At 32.4% G+C, this 18758-nt stretch overlaps 1 protein-coding gene across 1 annotated transcript; it reads left to right on the forward strand.

Moving 5' to 3' along the window:
• Positions 1-12211: 12211 nt before the first annotated feature.
• Positions 12212-13347, forward strand: LOC110023579 (ethylene-responsive transcription factor ERF056-like). Its single transcript, XM_020723066.1, has one exon. It carries the CDS (start codon positions 12212-12214, stop codon positions 13310-13312), a length of 1101 nt encoding a protein of 366 aa, XP_020578725.1. The 3' UTR covers positions 13313-13347.
• Positions 13348-18758: the final 5411 nt, after the last annotated feature.

An 18758-nucleotide genomic window follows, 5' to 3' on the forward strand; every position in this document is an offset into this window, starting at 1 on the left:
AAGTTAATAAAGGCCATTTTAACTTTTTAGAATAAGGATGATGTAATTTTGGTTATGCAAAAATAATGCAGAAATAAAGAAATTTGCACAAACAACAATCAAATACAAATGATTTATGTGGTTTGAAGTTGAATTGATCCTTTTACGTGCACAAGAAAGGAGATTCCACTAATACCGGATGGGGAGAAAGAAGGGGTTACAACTTCTGCAATTCTCAAATAGAAGAGAATTAGGGCATACAAGTAAATAAAGTCAAAAGACCAAATTACCCCTAATTATAAAAAGTCAAAAATACAATAATCTTCACCTCATCTCTTACTTCCAAATAAGTGAGAGATGACCAAATGAGCTCCAAACTCTAATTCAGTTGCACAAAAATGGTTGCCTATGTACCCCCTCCCGAAGGGACAAGTCTCGCGAATTTCTTCAAAGTGCTCGACTGGGCAATCAGATGTTCACCAAATTTCTGCAAGTCTCCTTCATATCTATCTTATTTAACAGAAAATTGTCGGCATCAATCAAGTCCCGAATAAAGTGGTACCTCAAATCAACATGCTTGGTATGAGCATAATGAATTGGATTTGTGGCCACAAATATTGCACTCAAATAGTCACATAACACCATCAAAGGCTTCTGATTAACACCCAAGTTATCCAATAGGCTATGCATCTATATCACCTCCTTCATTGTTTTCGTGACTGTCGTGTACTCAGTCTTCATAGTAGACAAAGCAACAGTAGCTTGAAGGCTCGACCTCCAACTAGTTGGACCTCCTACCACCATCAATAAATAGCCAATTGTAGATCTTCCCTTATCTACACCAAACAAGATTACTCGGCCAAGAATTCTACAAGCTCCACTCAACTCCTTCATTTAAAATGTTTGGACAGTTGATTTTTTATCCTATCAACATCAATCTGACTAGCAGATGTAATCAACACTATCAACAACATATATAAGCAAGTAAATGAACTCATTGTTGTCCAACTTCTTGAAATATGCACAATGATCATACTAACTTCTGATGTACATTTTGTACCCACATGAACTAGTCAAATTTTTTATACCATTGTCGTGGTGACTACTTCAACCCTTAAAAAGGCTTGTCTAGTTTGTAAATCAAGTCTTTTGATGCTCCATATTTAGGCAGTTGCAACATGTAGATCTCCTCTTGGAATTCTTCATCTATGAAAGCAGTCCTTACATCGAGTTGTTCCAAGATCAGGCCGTACTGTGCCACAAGTGCTAAGAGAACACTGATTGAGAGATGCTTGACCATTGGGGAGAACACCTCTTCATAATTAATGCATTCTCATTGCATAGAGCCTTTTGCCATTAATCTTACCTTATACCACACATCAGTTCCAAGAGATCTTTCATTCTTTGCATACACTCATTTGCACTCGATCAATTTTCTTATCGGAGGAAGTTTTACAAACCTCCAAGTATCATTCTTTCAAAGAGTCTCCATCTCTTCATCCATTGCTATTCTCCAAAAATCACAATCTGGGTTCTCCACCTATTCTTTGTAGTGACAAGAAGTTTCATCGACAATGGTTGAAAGTGCAAATTCAGTGTGATCCTTCAACCAAACTAGTTTTGGGACATTTTGGTGCTGGGTCATGCTCTTAGCAATAGATTTTTGACAGGAATCTCATACTCAACATCTTCTTCCACCTCATCCTAAGCATTATCAATAGATACCTCTTGAGTTGCAACTGGATTAGGTATCTGAGTCAGAGTGGGTGAACTATGTAAAACCAATGAGGTTGCATCAAACTTAAACTTTTGTTATATATTTATGGTCCCAATAGAACTCTTCAAGTTTGTCTCATGAATGTAACAACTCTGCTAATGACAATCTTCCTTACTGACTGATCATACAACTTGATACCCTTGATTCCATGCCTGAAGCAAATGAAGACCGTCTTTTTTTGCTCATGATTCCAATTTATCATTATGCATGTGGTAATAATTTGGACACCCAAACACTCTCATGCGCTCATAATCTCTAGCAGGATGTCTTAACCACATCTTCTTTAGGGCCTTTTTCCAAATAGCTACAAAAGGCAGACGATGCACTGTGACAAACATAATTTATGACTTCAGCCCAATAGACTCTTTCCAATCTAATATTGAATAGCATATTCTGAACTTTCACCATTAAATTATGATTCATCCTCTCTGCCACCACACTCTTTTATGGTGTCTCTTAAATAGTGAAGTTGTGCTCTATCTGAGCTATATAACACACTTGCAAGAAGGCATTGTCTGATATGATGCACTAAATCTTCTTACCAGTCTGAATCTCAATAAAATTCTTTCAAATTATGAAAATCTTTAGTACCTCGCTTTTGCACTTCACGGTGTACACCCAAATATACTTGAAGTCATCATCAATAAAAGAGACAAAATATCTCCACAGTCTGAATCTCAATAAAATTCTTTCAAATTATGAAAATCTTTAGTACCTCGCTTTTGCACTTCACGGTGTACACCCAAATATACTTGAAGTCATCATCAATAAAAGAGACAAAATATCTCCACACGCTGAATGATGTTGTCTTCGTCGGGCCCCAAAGATCAGTGTGATCAAACTCTAAAATATCTTTTGTATTGTGGATGACAATACCAAAAAATACACGTATCTTCTTGCTAAATACACAATGTTCACAAAAATTAAGCTTGTAGGTGCTAACTCCTTTGATCAATCCTTATTTTACCAAAGCTTGAAGTGAAGCCTTTCTAACATGACCTAGCCACATATGTCAAAACGTAGTGGCATTAGAACAATCATAAGCAAAAACAGTCATTCTAGTCATTGTATTGCTCTAAAGATGTTAAGGGTTAGAATGACAAACTAATTTCATAAAAGTTAGTGCTCCATGACATATTCTCGAAACTCTTACCTTAATAACTATCATGTAGCTCTTGAACTCTAAATCCCTAACTGACAAAAATTTTTTCCTGATATTTAGAACATGTTTTAATATCAATCAGCTTTCTCACAATACCATCGTGCATCTTGATGAAAATACTCCCTACACCAATAATATGACAAGCTTGATCGTTGCACATAGTCGTTGCTCGCTATCCAGCTTCTTGTACGTACAAAACCAGCTTTGATGAGGACAAATGTGATGGGTGACACCTATGTCCAGAATCCAACATGAAACATCTGTAAACAAACAATGAGAAACTGCAAATAACGATACATCTGAATCCGCCTCTTCACTTCTTTCCACAATAATATTGTCTTTCACTTCGATGCAACTTTCTTTCTCTTCTCCTTTAGCTTCAAACAATATTTCTTATAATGACTAGTTTCTAAACATTAAACACACTAATTTTTTTTAAGACTATGCCCACGAGACATGCCTTGCTTTTGAGAAGCGTTGTCGCTGCCACCATTCTTTGCCAAATTCTTTTTCTTTTTCATCTTATATATTGCTACGTTGGAGTGTAAGTGCCTCAGCTAACTCTATCTTTATAAACTCCTTTTCCCTTCGATGGAACTTGTGATTCAACATCGTCGTAGTCACTTCGTCATAATTCAACACATCATTCCCATGAATGAGTGTCATCATGAACTTTTCGTAATCATAGGAGAATGAATTCAGCAGAAGCAGTGCATTCATTATCTTCATCTCCAACCACCTCATCCAAATTTAACAGATCTGCTAACAATTTTCTGATGTTATTCAAGTGCTCATGAATAATAATATTTCATTTCATTCGAAATATGTAGAATCAACACTTCATATGGAGATGATTATCTTTGCTCTTTGTAAGATATTTGTTCTTCAGCATCCACCACAATTTCCTTACAAATGTCTCCATCATCACCCCATATTTGATCTCCTGGGTCAAATAATTTTGGATCATTACATAAACACTTTTATTTATCTTCAACCAATTTTTCTCTGACATCTTTCAAGACATTTCCCGTTATCGAAAACTTCTTTAAATTCAAAGAACTCAGCACATCCATTCTCTCATATCGCTCCATGCTAAAATGTTCACCTAGAAAAGAAATAAATTTCAGAAAATAAAAACTCCTTTTTTTTTTACTTTTTTTTTAATTATTTTTCCTAAATCCTCTTCCCCTGTGAAGAATTCCTTTTTTTTTTTCCTTCTATTCCCCAAAACGCTTTTCCTGAAGCTTTCTTGAAAAACTTTCTTTTAAAAATTTTCTTTCCCTGTTTCCGAAATTTCTCAACTCAAAGCATCTTTCCTTCTATGTCCTTTCCCGAAATCCTTCCCTGTTTCCACGCGAAGCTTCCGCAGGTGCCTGTTTCTCGTGAACCGCCTGTCGCCGCCAAACCCGCCGGAACTGTCGCCTATTGCCGCCAAACCAGACGAAAATGCCACCTTTTGCCGCCAAAATAGCCGCATTGCCGAATCTGACGCAAATTTCTGCAATCACTCGAACTCTGCGTCTAAGCCCTCCGAATCAACCGTTAAAATACATGCCGTCAAGGTTGAACCAGAAATCTAAAGCTCTTGTAACAATTATTATGCGAAAACAATTCAGACATGAAGAAATTCATATAATAACAATCAAACACAAATGATTTTATATGATTCTGTTGAATTAATCCACCAACGTCCACGAGGAGAGAGATTTCACTGGCACGAGAAATAAAAATAGCATGATGTTACAACTTCTGCACTTCTCCCTCTAGCTCTAGCTCTGTCATAAACTCTAAGTCTCTTTTTTTAAGAATCATTATGACATACGAATAAATAAAGCCAAAAGCAAAAAATAAAAACCATAAACACAACACTTTTAAATCTTCTTTACATTCTCATTATCTTGTTATATTTTAAATAAGAATTTAAATAACTCTTTTAGATTTATAAACATATTATACTTATACTTATTTGGGACATTAAAAGCATCTAAGTTTCAGAAAAATTAAAAAAAAGAAAAGAAACCATGATCTCCTTGTAATAATCTTAGCCTTTGGGAGAAGGACATTACTGGTAGCTACAGTGGCCTCCTCAACCTTTCAATGTTGATTTATATATCACCTGGATCAGTGTTAATTTCATCACCAATAATAAAACTATCACAACCATCTTCAATGGCTTCTCCAGGCCATTTGATACTGTTTTGTCTACCACCCAAAGATTATGTCACCTTGATCTTTTAGAGAACTATCCCGGCTATTGAATTTGTTTTAGGACGTAGGGTATCATATTATTCGTGAGCTTATACAACATGTGAGAAATTCTGTTTTTATGAGAAATGTATAGAAGGTGATAGTGGATGTGTTGCTAGAGTTCATGTTCTTGCTTAGAGACAATACTTATTGGCGGAGAGAGTCATCCTGGACTTCATAAGAGGAAGTAAGATTAAAAAAATATAAAATTATATCTTTTACAGTGCCAAGTTTGTGAAAATATTGTAACGTGGGTGTCAGACGACACCATAAATAAAGATGAACAAATATACTCTTATGGCATGATGATCTTCTTCGGTGGCGAGTTTGCCTTGGGCTAGTTAGGTCACTTATGCAGGTGGGCTCAATTCGATCACTTCGGCAGATGTGCCCAGTTCGACCATTTTGGCATGTGTGCTTGATTCAACCACTTTAGCTAGTGAGTTTGATTCGACCACTTCGATAGTTAGGTTTGGTATGCTTCATGTGCTTTAGAGATCCTTAAAGTCTATTGATCTTTACCTCTTATCTATGCATAATCTTTTCTCAAATACCTATAGCCATAACTTGGTCAAACCAAGATGGTCCCTAAGACATTTGATTTTCTCCTTTTTCAACAAATCTGAATTGCCCGCTTGTTTTGTTTATTTATTTTATTATGTATGAGTCACATTAGAATAGTTAAAATATGTTTATTTACTCGACTTCTTACACTCAACAAGAAGAAAGAGTACCATATTTTAACATGGCAATATAATTCAGATGCAATGAAGACAAAAACTCATCATCATCAACTTTATACTAATCATTGGAACTTCAGGATGCTAAAGTCAGACTTAATCTAAATCTGGTTGCTTCTTGCCATTCTGATCACGCCAATTCATATAGCCAAAAAGATTCAGTCCATCAAGCCCCAATCAAATTTAAAATAGAAGATACATACATACATATACATATATATAGATATATATATATATATATATATATATATATATATATATATATATAAAAAGAAACATAGGACTTCTAAATCTCTTACATGAAAAACTCATAAAGGGAAAAGAAGTTAGCGTAGGAATTGGCCCTAAAAAACTCAATTGTGTTCATTGGGCTTACTAAGTTTTGCTCTTTCCTAGAATGGTGAAGATAAATTATAAAGTACAACACTAGATTGATTAGCTTTAGTTATAGTTGAGAAGCTTTGAGAAATAATGAAAGGTGAAATAATAATTTGATTATAGTGGTTTAGTGTTAGTAAATAAATAATAATGATAAGAAGATGATAATCATGTAACAACATATATATAATAACAATCAAATAATGATGTATGGATAACGACAATCAGATGATGGTATTGAGATGGTAATAATTGCTGGCTTGCACATTGATCTATGGTTTCACTTAGCTCCTAAATTGATTGAAATTTTTATAGCTTGTGAAATTATACAATGCCAAATTTCATATATGGCACTATGATATCATCGACAGAGTTAGGCTTTTTAAAGAATGTATTGTATTGCTCGCAATGAAATATTTATTTTGGATGAGCAAACTCACATGGGTACTCAGCTATATTTGTTTTTCTAGAAGCAAATAGTAAGATCCAACAATTTTTTTATATGAAAAATTAATAGGGTTTTCATGAAAAATGGGGAAAGCTAAATGAGCTTACTATCTTTTGCTTCACATTAGAGAATAAAATATATTAAAGTTTCTTAATGTTTTTCAATCAAGATATTTTTAACATTAATTGCAATACATCAATAAATATGTTAAAAGGAACAACTTACCCTATTATAGTTAACATAATTATTATATATTTTATTTAATGAAAGCTTACTTTTCTTCATTGTTGAAGGAGATGAGATTACAAGGTTGTGAGCATTTGCTTGATCTATTGCAATTCGATGCTAGCAAAGAGTGATGATAATAGTCAAATATGATAATTGAGTGATGATTAAAACATGTTAGTTGGGAGATGACGATAATTAAGATATAATCATATAATATCAATGTTTTGAAGATAATATACAAATAATCTCAATCAGATAATAGTAGTATGACCATGATGGTAGTATAATGACAATCAAGTGACGATGGTTTAATAATGATATTTTTGAGATGATAATCAAATAATAATGATCGAGTTTTTGTGGTTGTTAGCGAGGGTTGTCACCTTTGGCCATGCACACAACTCTAAAGCTTTTCAGATGTCAAAATTTTGTCTACTTTTAATCCTAAGCATTTTTAAAGTGGAGAATATGAGTCTATTTCTAAGTTTTGAAAGTGGCATTTTAATTGTTCCAAAAATATCCAATTAGTTGGTAGGTGTTAAATATTTGATCATTGGCCATTTATTTAGTATATAAACAGTGTCTTAATAATCTCATAATTAAGTGATTCTAGACTTATTAGATTTTTCTCATCGAAATGCTTGATTTGAATACCAAACACATAAGATTCAAAGATCTTCTAACCACCCATTAATTTTAATACCCCAAAAATTTTAGTCACATTTTAATTACTTGATTTGATTTAGTTAATCACATATATAATCACTATAAATGTTATTAGCTTTCTCTTATTGAGACGTTTCATTTAATTATAAAATTGTTAAAATTAAAATTCATATAATTTTGAATTAAATTTGAAAATTCTTAGCCAAGTATGAATATACATATATGGATCACAGGAACTACTCTAAAAAATTTATCACATGATTAAATATATTTTTTTTTCTGATAAGGTGAGCCCAAAGAGTAATACGTGTGCTTGAAACCTGTGACTATCATGTCACATGCTACTGCAAACATGATTAGACTTGTTATAATTCATTTCATATTATATAAAGATTGTCGATGCTTACGAGAAATGGATCCAACATATGAGACATATTTTGTCTAAAGGACCGTTAAAAATATATTATTTTTTGTCTTATTTTTAGAAATGAAAATCTTAATATAGTTTTGGCATTGAATAAATAAGGTTAACTTTATTGCAATTCAATAATGTAAAATTTAAAATTTACAGATATTTTGCTTACTTAGATGGCAATCGAATGGGGCTAAAATTCATAAATTACATTTTTAAACAAAACAAATATAAATATGTGGAGTTATTTTAGATAAATAAATTAATTTATAAATATATATAATTTTTTTTTAATGATAAGAAAATCATTAATAAGCATGGAGGGTGACCTCTTGTCATATGTTAATCATATAACATAAACTTTTGACATTCTAACATTCTTAAAGATAATAAAAATTAAATGCATACCACAATATTAAAATGAAATTAAGCATTGGAAAACTTTAGTCAACATGAATTTTGGTGACTGCAACACATAATAGGGGTGTCATGGGTCGGGTTTAGTTCTGATCCGAATTACTCCGCCCTGGAACGGTTTCATCCAAATCTTGAATATTAAATGGGTTAGAAATTCGAACCCAAACAACATAGTAGTATTTGGGTCAATTATGAGTCAATTTTGGGTTAAATTTGAGTAATTTTGGGTTGGTTGGAGTTGATTTTTGCTCAACAATTCAAGTTCAGGTGAATTTTGAGTTAACGGGTCAGCCTAAACCCGCCTTAAAAAATTAATCATGTTGAATTTTCTAACAACTTGGCCAGAATAATTAACTAAAAAAAAGGAGAAAGATTACAACTATCATGGATACAGTGTAGAGGGAACTCGATCCTTAGTCAAGATGATTAGCTCAAAATCACTGGATCTAATGTTAAATTTAGTCAAATATGATTAGAAGTTGATTCAATCCAATCAAGATAAATATAAAGTATGACTTGTCAAACTCAATTCAACTTTGATTAAAGCCAAAAATTTAAATCATATTGACTATATATATATATATATATATATATATATAAATAACGATAATAGTTTAGTGTTAGGATCAGCTATCAACGTACGAGAGCTGGTTGTTGGAAGGAACAGTGCAATGAAGGACAAATGTTGCGACTAAATGGGTGGTTTGGTGTCCTTAACTTTCAAAACTCTAATTACCATTGGCAATGGTTTAAGACCAAATCATACTTAAGGATTGGAGCTTTAAGGTCCATTTGTCTTTTATAACTATCATGACTCCTTATTTTAAATAATGTTTTAATTTTTTCTCCTAGAACTATTATAATAATATTGCAAAATCATATAAGTCAATTAAAATTCTTTGAGTCAAAATATTTTAAGTGTTTAATTTTGGTTAAAAACTACTCTTTCTTCCCTTTAGTTGTTTATGAGATAATATTGAGATCTCTTACTTATTGTAAATACTTGAATGAGATTTATGAAAATATGATTTAATATTTTTTTGAGGATATGTGATCTTTTATTGATTTTCAATGATCTAGTAAGTTTGTCATGGATTTTGCAGCTACTTATTCGATTTGGAACTCATGCATTATTATTATTATTATTGATTATTAAAGGGATGGGTTTTGCATAAAGGAAAAAAAATAAAGAAAAAGGAAGAAGAAATATGAGATTAGACTATTCTCATCAATAAAAGAGGGAGAGGCTTTAATGGTTCTTGCTCATTATGAGAGAAAGTAAAGCCAATGTTCAACATAGACAAAAAGAGTACCCCAATCACTGAGGAGAAAATCTATCATAATAATAATAATAATAAATTTTTTTTTGGGTATATCTTCAATATATTTTAAGAAAATATTGACATGTTTTTTTCTATGTTCGTAGATTTTTCATCTCTATGGTCATGGATGAAGGTTGCTCTCACAAAACTATATTTTTTATCCTTTTTTATTTTTTTATTTTCTGATATGATTCTTCTTCTTTAAAGGTTTTATTTGTATGTTATCCTAACAAATATTATCGATGTTATTAACTATATTAAGACGCAAGCAATGGAGGATGAAGAAGTCAATATTATTCAATTTGATGATTAAGACAATAATAATTAAAAGATTAAAATTAAAAATTATCTTTATCAAATAAAAGTTTCAAAAAGCGCCTAGAGGATAAAATTATTATTTTTCAATCAACGAAATTGGGCGTTGGCGGACAACCAGACATGATAAGTTTTTGGCAATTATTAAAAATGATATCCATGGCATTTTTCTTAAAAAATCCTTTATAAGCATGATGGATGCATTATTTATTTTGTATGAAAATTCATATGATGTCATAAATGTAAATCTTATGTGCCCATTCTTCAGTATTATAACATCATGATAAGTATTAATGATGGATCACATTTTAACTTAATTACTAGTCAAATGGGCTAAATAGACATCGGTTCTAAAAGGATGTTCATTGTTTGAGCTTACTTTTGTCACTACTTGAAAGATGAAATATGACTGTAAGTTGTAATGTCAATCATTAGTGTTTATGAAAAAAAAAACAAATTAAAGCTTAAGGACGCCAAAAACTTATGCTTAATGAAGACATTTGATGTTGCAAAATAATTAAAGTTTCTCCATCCTCCAATTTAACTTTGATAAAAGAGAGAAAATTAGAAATAGCCTTGGTGGATGTTGCACCATGGAAAGCCAATGAAATACTATCTTTAAAAAGAAAAAAAAAAACATTACCAAGATCAAAATAAAAAAAGAAGAAGAATTTATGAATGTTTCCTCTTAGGACATTCAATATGCATTGATTCTTAATGTAAACATTTTAAATGAATTATGAAGATTAGATTGTGGTTGCATGGTTCCATTTTTCCTCTAATAAGAAACTAATAGCAAATTACACAACCAAAATAATATGAAGGCATTCTTATTGATGATGAACACATTCATTTTATGAGCATTAAAAAATATAAATAGAACTATCAATAAGTTACACAAAATGACACAACTTTGATCATCAAAGAAACCTAATCCGTATAGGTTAGCTTGTTAAGGAAAGACTCTACATTAATTTAATATTAGACACTTTGAAGGTTTCCCAATGGGCAATAGTTTAGCTTAATGCAACAAAGATTATTCCTCTCTACACAATTACAAGTGCACAAATAATAAGACCTACCAAAGTTAGGTCATATGAGTGAGAAATGATTTAAAGTATTTCATTTCAGAGGTAAATTAACAGATATATGACCAGTTAAAATGATGTATGCAAGTGCATGCATCATTTCCATAAAGAACACAAATAAAAATTTAATAGCTTAATTGCTAAATTATCTTACTTCATTATTTTATTCAACAATTATAAGAAACTTAATTAAATTAAATTTAAAAATTAATGTAAACATAATTTGAAAATAGGAGAGATCACCCTAAATTTATGACTTGCAATGCTTAATAAATAAAAGTTTGATCTAAATATCAATTTTGGCTTATTCATATGTATTTCACAACTAATGCTTCCCTATCACTTCATTCACCTAAGTTGACAAATTCAATGATATCAAAGTTAGAATTAAGTTAATTTACATATTTTAAATAGTAAATAGTTTTCTAAATAAATTAATTCACCAAAAAAATAATAACACTTTTTTTTCTTTTCTAATTTTTCAATACTCATGTAGAGAGTTTAGAAAATATATTAACTCAAACTTAAAGCCTAAATTAAATAAAAAAATACCAACCCAATATCTTTTTATTTGGTATAACTACATACAAACCACTGAAACATTAATATTTATAAAATAGCCATCCAGATAGTCTTTTTGAACAGCCAAACCAATATATTTATGCATGCCACAATCAAAATATTAAGATTTTAACAAAAATAAAAAGAATTAGCTCAGAGTTTTACCGTCAATTTTGATATTCCAGTATAAAACTTGAAAAATGGATGAAAGAGCATAATAAATTTCTAAATACCAAAGTTTCAAATGATCTCAATGTAAAATGCCCCCCCTTTTTTTTTTGGCCAAAATAATAAATATCTCATATCCCTCCAATTGTTTTCCAAAGAAATCCCATTTAAAAAAAAAATATTAACAACAACAAAAATAATAATAAATCAAGTAAATGTCATCCTCCCCCCTCCCCCCTCCCCCCTTATAACCCCCCTTATAAATACCTCTCCACCGCCGGCAGCCCCTCTCACAACCCAACCATGGGCAGCAAGCGCAAGACCACCAGTTCCGAAGATCCCGACAAGTCCTCCTCCCCCTCCACCGCCACCCACCGAGCTCGAAAACGCTTCGTCGGCGTTCGCCAACGCCCCTCCGGCCGCTGGGTCGCTGAAATAAAAGACACCATACAAAAAATCAGAGTTTGGTTAGGAACCTTCGACACTGCCGAAGACGCCGCCCGCGCCTACGATGAAGCCGCTTGTCTTCTCCGCGGAGCCAACACCCGCACCAACTTCTGGCCTTCCACCACCACCCACGCCCTCCCTTCCCGCATCACCACCCTCCTCCTCCACCGCCTTAAATCCAGATCCCCTGTTTCCGCCATAGCCGACGAAACCCAAGCTCAAAGTCACGGCCTTTTAACCCCCGCGCCATTCGAGAACCACCCGCAACCTCAGCCCCTCGTCAAGGAAGAAGAGGAAGAAGAAGAAAGCGGGAATGACGAGATACCATTCGAGTATTTCTTAAACGAGCCGTGTGACAGCACTGATGTTGTTTCAGGGGAGGTGGACGAGGAAGGGGAGGAGAAGACGGGCGTTGATTTAAATGAGATGGATTTCGATCAGTTCGGAGGGAGTTATTACTCTCCTTTCGAGATTGCGGAGGGGATGGGAGAAGATGAATGGAGCGGCGGTGATGACGGCGCGTCGATGCTCGGCGCCGCCATGAGGAGGATGAAGTATGAGAGAAAGATTTCGGCTTCGTTATATGCTTTTAATGGGATTTCGGAGTGCTTGAAGCTGAAGTTGGGGGGGAGGATGGGAGGAGGAGGAGGAGGAGGAGGTGAGGCCATGAGCGAACAGCTTTATGGTTTGAGCAAGGCGTGTAAGAGACAGAGAGTGGAGGAGATTGCAGAGAGGTTAGAGGTGAAGAATGAAGCTTTGGAGAATGATTATTCGACTATTCTTCATTCTTCTTCTAATTCTTCCTCCTCCCCCTCCTATAGTTCTTACATGAAGAAGCCGCCGGCGGCGGCTGCTGCTGCGGCGGCGGCGGCGTTGAATACTGAAGTTGAATTGTCGATTTGGAGCTCTCTTGATCTCTCTCCAATATGTGTGGCTTCTAATGCTGTTAAGCTGTGATTTAACCGCCCAAAGATTAAGCTTTTTTTTTTTTTTTTTTTTTTGGATCTGAAGTAAGAAAAATGTTACTTTTATATAATTCAGTTGGTTACACTTTTGTCAGATTATATAAACTCAGTAAATAAATAGCAGAGAAAGAGCTAATTTGGTTGATGAAATATGAAACTATCATTTATGAACAACAGAGAAAATCTTTAGTTATAGTGCACTAAGCTGATGAGATGAATTTCCTGATTTTTCTCCAATGAATTCTGACTTTATTTTTATATTTGTTTTTTTTTAATTTATATTATCTTCAAGCTCTAGTGACATCATAACAGTTATTTATCATTTTTGTTCTGCTTGATAATTCATTAGGTATCTGGGCAGCATTAAACCCAAAAAAAAAAAAAAAAAAAAAAAAAAAAGTTTTTTTTTGTGAATGTAAATGGAGTTCAAGGGGGTTAATTTTGCTATTAAAATTTAATAAATAGTTGGACTATTTGTTTTAAATTTTATTATTTATAAGAAGAAAATTTAAAAATTTTATTATTTAAATTTAATAAATCTCATGAACTAGTTTGATACTTTTATAAATCTGAACTAAATAAATGAAAAAATTTAAAGATAATAATAATTTTCAAAAAAGACCTTCCTAAAATAGGAATGACAAATTTCTCCCTTAAAAAAAATAAAGGTGAACCAATCAAACAATGGAAACTCTCATATACGACTATCTCGTATATGAAAATTATAAAAATACCGACAAATTGAATTATAATAAATAAATAAATAAATTATCTTATATACAAAATAGCATAATAATTCATCTAATATTTTAGAATTTGTAGCCCATCGGCCATGATTGTTCCTTTCACCAATGCTCAAAAAATTTAATTTTTAATTATAAATTGAGCTAAACAAAAAGATGAACTCGTTGACATAGTCCCTGCACAGCAAATGTCATCAATTTTAATTAATTAATTAATTATTTATTTATTTGTTCTGTTCATACAGATATTAGGTAAACGGTAACCCACCTTTCCAAGATTATATGATTTATTTATTTATTTTCATGTTCAACGATGGGCATACTCGATATAGACAAAAACGGAATAAAATCAAGAGGAATTATTCCATACGGACGGCATATGTAGAGATGCATGCGTCTTCCGCTCTCCCCAGTTAATCAGAGCTTTTTTCAAATTTTTTTTTTTTAAATGGGCCAACCGAAGTATAACTTTGGTCTGATCAATACTTCGGTCTGATCAACGATGGAGATAGGACGGCGTATGCATCTCCGTATGGAATAATTTTTCTAAAATCAACCTCATATAGGCTCAAAAGGAATAAATAGAAAGGGTGGATCCAAATGTAAAGATTGATGGATTATTATAAAATAATCCGTTAAATAATAGGATTGTAGTTTACAGATATTCTGCTGTATGGATTTTGGCAACATTAAATAGAAATTTGTCATTTGTAATATTAATAAATAAAGAAATAAATAAAAGGCTAGTATTTAATTGCATGCCAGCAACCACCGAGGCCAAATATGTGCTCACATATGCAGCTGGAATCTTTGGTTGCAAATGGTTAGTATCAAGGAAATAAGGATAAGATTTACATACATGCCACTCAGTTTTTTTTGTATTTAGGAAACAACGCCTAAATTTCAATTATTAGATTTACATACATGCCACCATATCCATGCACGTGAAAGTGTATATATAACTTCACATCAATTAGCAGGATGAGGTCAGAAATGCCCCTCATTATCATATTGTCCTCAAGAGATCATTTACATATCTAACACCTAAACATTCATATTTTTACGTACATGCTGTTTAAATCTTTAACATCACATCAAAAATACTAAAATTGTTATATTTTTAAAAGTGAATCACACATTTACATTTCCATGCATATATTTATGATACCAAAATGTTGCAGGTGTAAAGATCAAAGCCTGGGTGTTAGATGATGTAGACGAATTAGGTGGTATGTATGTAAATTCCCCTAACATGATGGTTAACATCCAAGTACTCATTTAATTGGTTGATGTTTGAAGACATGTCTTGAAATAAATAAATAAATAAATAAAATTTTTAAATCATCATTTAATTGGATATAGTTAGATACTAATATGTGTTTAATTACACGATTGCACGATAAGGATTAAAAAAAAATGCAGAAATATGATTGTTCTTGCTTCAGTAATTATTGTAAATAAATAAATAAATAAATAAATAATAAAATGAACATTCCAACAAATCCTAAATCCTACTCTCATCTAAACAAACTAACAATAATAGTATATAAAGAATTAAAGAATGGTGAGGGCAGCTTTGTACAGAGTTGAGACGAAATGCTGGAAGAGAACTCTTGGTATTATGTGGATCCCAAAGATTTCAAAAAGTTACCTGTAGATGAAGCAGCAGCTGGTATGAGAAGAAATTTAGAAAGTTTGAATTGTAAATTACAGTTATGATAAATAAAACTCTACAGTAATGCTGATTTAGCAAAAAAAATATACCAGAAATAGTGAATATTTATTTTCCTGAGCAAGAACTGAAGTCAAACATTACTTCAATCTATTGGAATTCTTAATTTGAGATTTCTTTTGGGTCTTTGTCTTCTCTGCGTCGGCCGCGAGCTTGCTATTCTCTTCATGCGCTCGTCGGAACATCCGAACAAAGTTCATGAGAGTGGTGATAACTGCAATGTGTGTATATATATATATTACATGTATGAATTCAAATTCTGCAGTATCTCAATTATGAAGAACAGTAATGGCATGCTTCAGTTATAAGTCAATAGAGGTGTACAATAAATACTCAAGAAGGTAGAGATGCAGCAATGTGAGCTACAACTAGAGAAAACTCACAAACCCATTGTTTACAATTATGCATTTTTCTTATTTCTCGTTCTAAAATAGATAGACAATTAGAATAAGTGTTGATACACATTTATATTTATTTGTGTAATTGTAAAGTTGTATCCTTAACATGTTAGTAGAAAAGGAAGGAAGAATTCTTCCTCTCCATATCAAATCTCATTTTCTGCAGCTGCAATGGTTGTTTGAATAAGAAATAACACATGATGCAACAAGTTTGATGCACAATATAAGGGAAAACAACATTCAAAAGCTCAAGAATGATGTCATTTATGCTTTATGCTTATTGATAAATTTAAAAAAGAGGAGCTGAATTTATGGTCTGGGAACTTTATAATGATATCAGGTTTTAAATTTTCTTCAAGGGTCCATTTGGAACGGTTACAATATTTGTAAAGGCGGTTGTAAAATTGAGAGGAGGAAAAACAACTTCTTAGAAAATAGTGGTATGAATTATAGATATTTATTTTTTCTAATATGTCATACAAGAGTTTCCTTATAACCACCACATTCTAATAGATCTAGTCGTAAAAAATAGCTTCTCACTATAAAAATTTTTAGAAAGCAGCAAGAAGCCAATTTAACAAAAAACAGCTTTTGTGATGGCCCGAAATACAAAACAGATAGAAAGATGTCTCAAACAAACCCTAAAGTAGCACCTCAATATTAGTTTCAACATAGTATAATCGTCAGAGCAAATGGTTACAATAACCAACAAGTACCTGCATTCACTTTCAAACCCGATGCGTTATCATGTAAACAAAGATTTTGACAATTTCAGAAAAGAGTCATATTAAACCATTTGAAGGTAAATAGTTGCTTTTGATTCTGGAAAAAAAATTTAATTCAGCATAGAGAACAATTCAATCCAGCATAGAGACTGGTTGACCGTGGAAATTGCTCGAGCAATGTTAGGATTGTTTGGTAACAAAAAGATAGCCCGGTAATTGTATATCTCTAAGGAGGCTTTATTTCCATCCTGAATTTCCATAGATTGATGGGATACCAGTCACACTGAAGCCAAAATAAATTGATTAGATTCACCACAATCATCGAACCAAAATTGTGAATAAGAAGATCTAATGAAGATTTTCAATATAGGTCAGCTGAGCATATTGTGCGATATTAATCACGATAACTGAAACCTGAAAAGTTGTAGGAATCACATGCAAAAATGTAAGAATAACTAGGTTATTATCATTGGCCATATCCCAATTATTAAGGCTAATTTTATGAACTTTCATTCCCCATTTACTCGAGTCCAGACCATTTTATCGATAACCGTTTTGGACAACTTCTAGTCAAGTTACTTTTGGCCTACCTCATTTTATTCTTAATTCTTTCATGCTGACTTTAGGGAAGCTTTTTTATTTATTTATTTTTTTGGATGTCTTTTGTGGTGATATCTTTCCTTGACACAAACGAACTCAGTATTATGTGATTTAAATGTAACCAATGACATTTTTTTTTTAAATCTAAAGTCTTCTTGTAGTAACAAATTATTCGTTGGTTTATACTTTGTGCTCTGAGACCTCACAACTTTATAAAACTTTATTTGTGTATTTATATTATTTTTTTTCACTAATGTTGCATCTAAGGGTCCATGTTTTGTGGTTTTAAGCCTTAATAGAAAATGAGCTCGAGGTCTATGATGACATAAAACATTATAGGGGTTCTTTTGGATGGCTTTTGTGGTGTTATGCTTTTGTGGCACATACTAGTTTGATATTTCATAGTGTAAAGTCAACCAAGAACCCTTTTTTTTAAGGTCTATTGTCTTATTGTAGTGACAAATTATCTGTTGGTTTATACTTTGTGCTTTCAGACCTCACAATTTTATAAAATTTTATTTGTGTATTTCTATTATTCTTTTTTTATTAATAATGTATCTGAGAGTCTATGTTGTATGGTTTTAAACCTTTCGAAAGTTGAGCTTGAGGTCTTCTGATGCCTCTAGAAAATTGCATTGCTGTTGTGAACTGCAGTTTTCTTTGTTTATTTCGTGATAGGAGCATAGCTATGAGGCAATTTTACAGGTGTCCAAGAAATAAATCAGAGAACTGTGACTTTTTTAGGTGGGCTAATCAGTTCGATGATTTCATGTCCGATAGTAATGAGGCATTGAGAGTTTCTTTGGAGCAGAGATTATCTCATGAAATTTATCGTCTGCATTTTAAATTCAACATTATGTAGTATTAATCATTTTTTAATAATTTTATTTTTATTTTTGATTGTTCTCTTACTCACTGTTTAATGAGGTGTCGGTTTTATTATGTAATATTCAAAATGGATATCTGTTACACAATAGTATAAGGGTAGATATGTTTATTTATTATAAACAGCTGCAACACTGTTGCTGCAAAACTACATAAAATAAATAGCACGCACCATCCCCGCAAGAACTTACTGTAAGTGTTGTTGTAGAACAATTTTTTAATAAGCCACAGCTGCCCTAAACAGATCCTAAGAGTCTATTTAGGGCAGCTTACTCATTGCTTTACTTTTCATACGAAATTCACATCTCCATTTGGCTGACATGTTGCTTTCAAGATATTTCTGTGGTGCAATGCT

The sequence above is a fragment of the Phalaenopsis equestris genome, unplaced genomic scaffold, assembly GCF_001263595.1.
Source record: "Phalaenopsis equestris unplaced genomic scaffold, ASM126359v1 Scaffold000224, whole genome shotgun sequence".
NCBI lineage: Eukaryota > Viridiplantae > Streptophyta > Magnoliopsida > Asparagales > Orchidaceae > Phalaenopsis > Phalaenopsis equestris.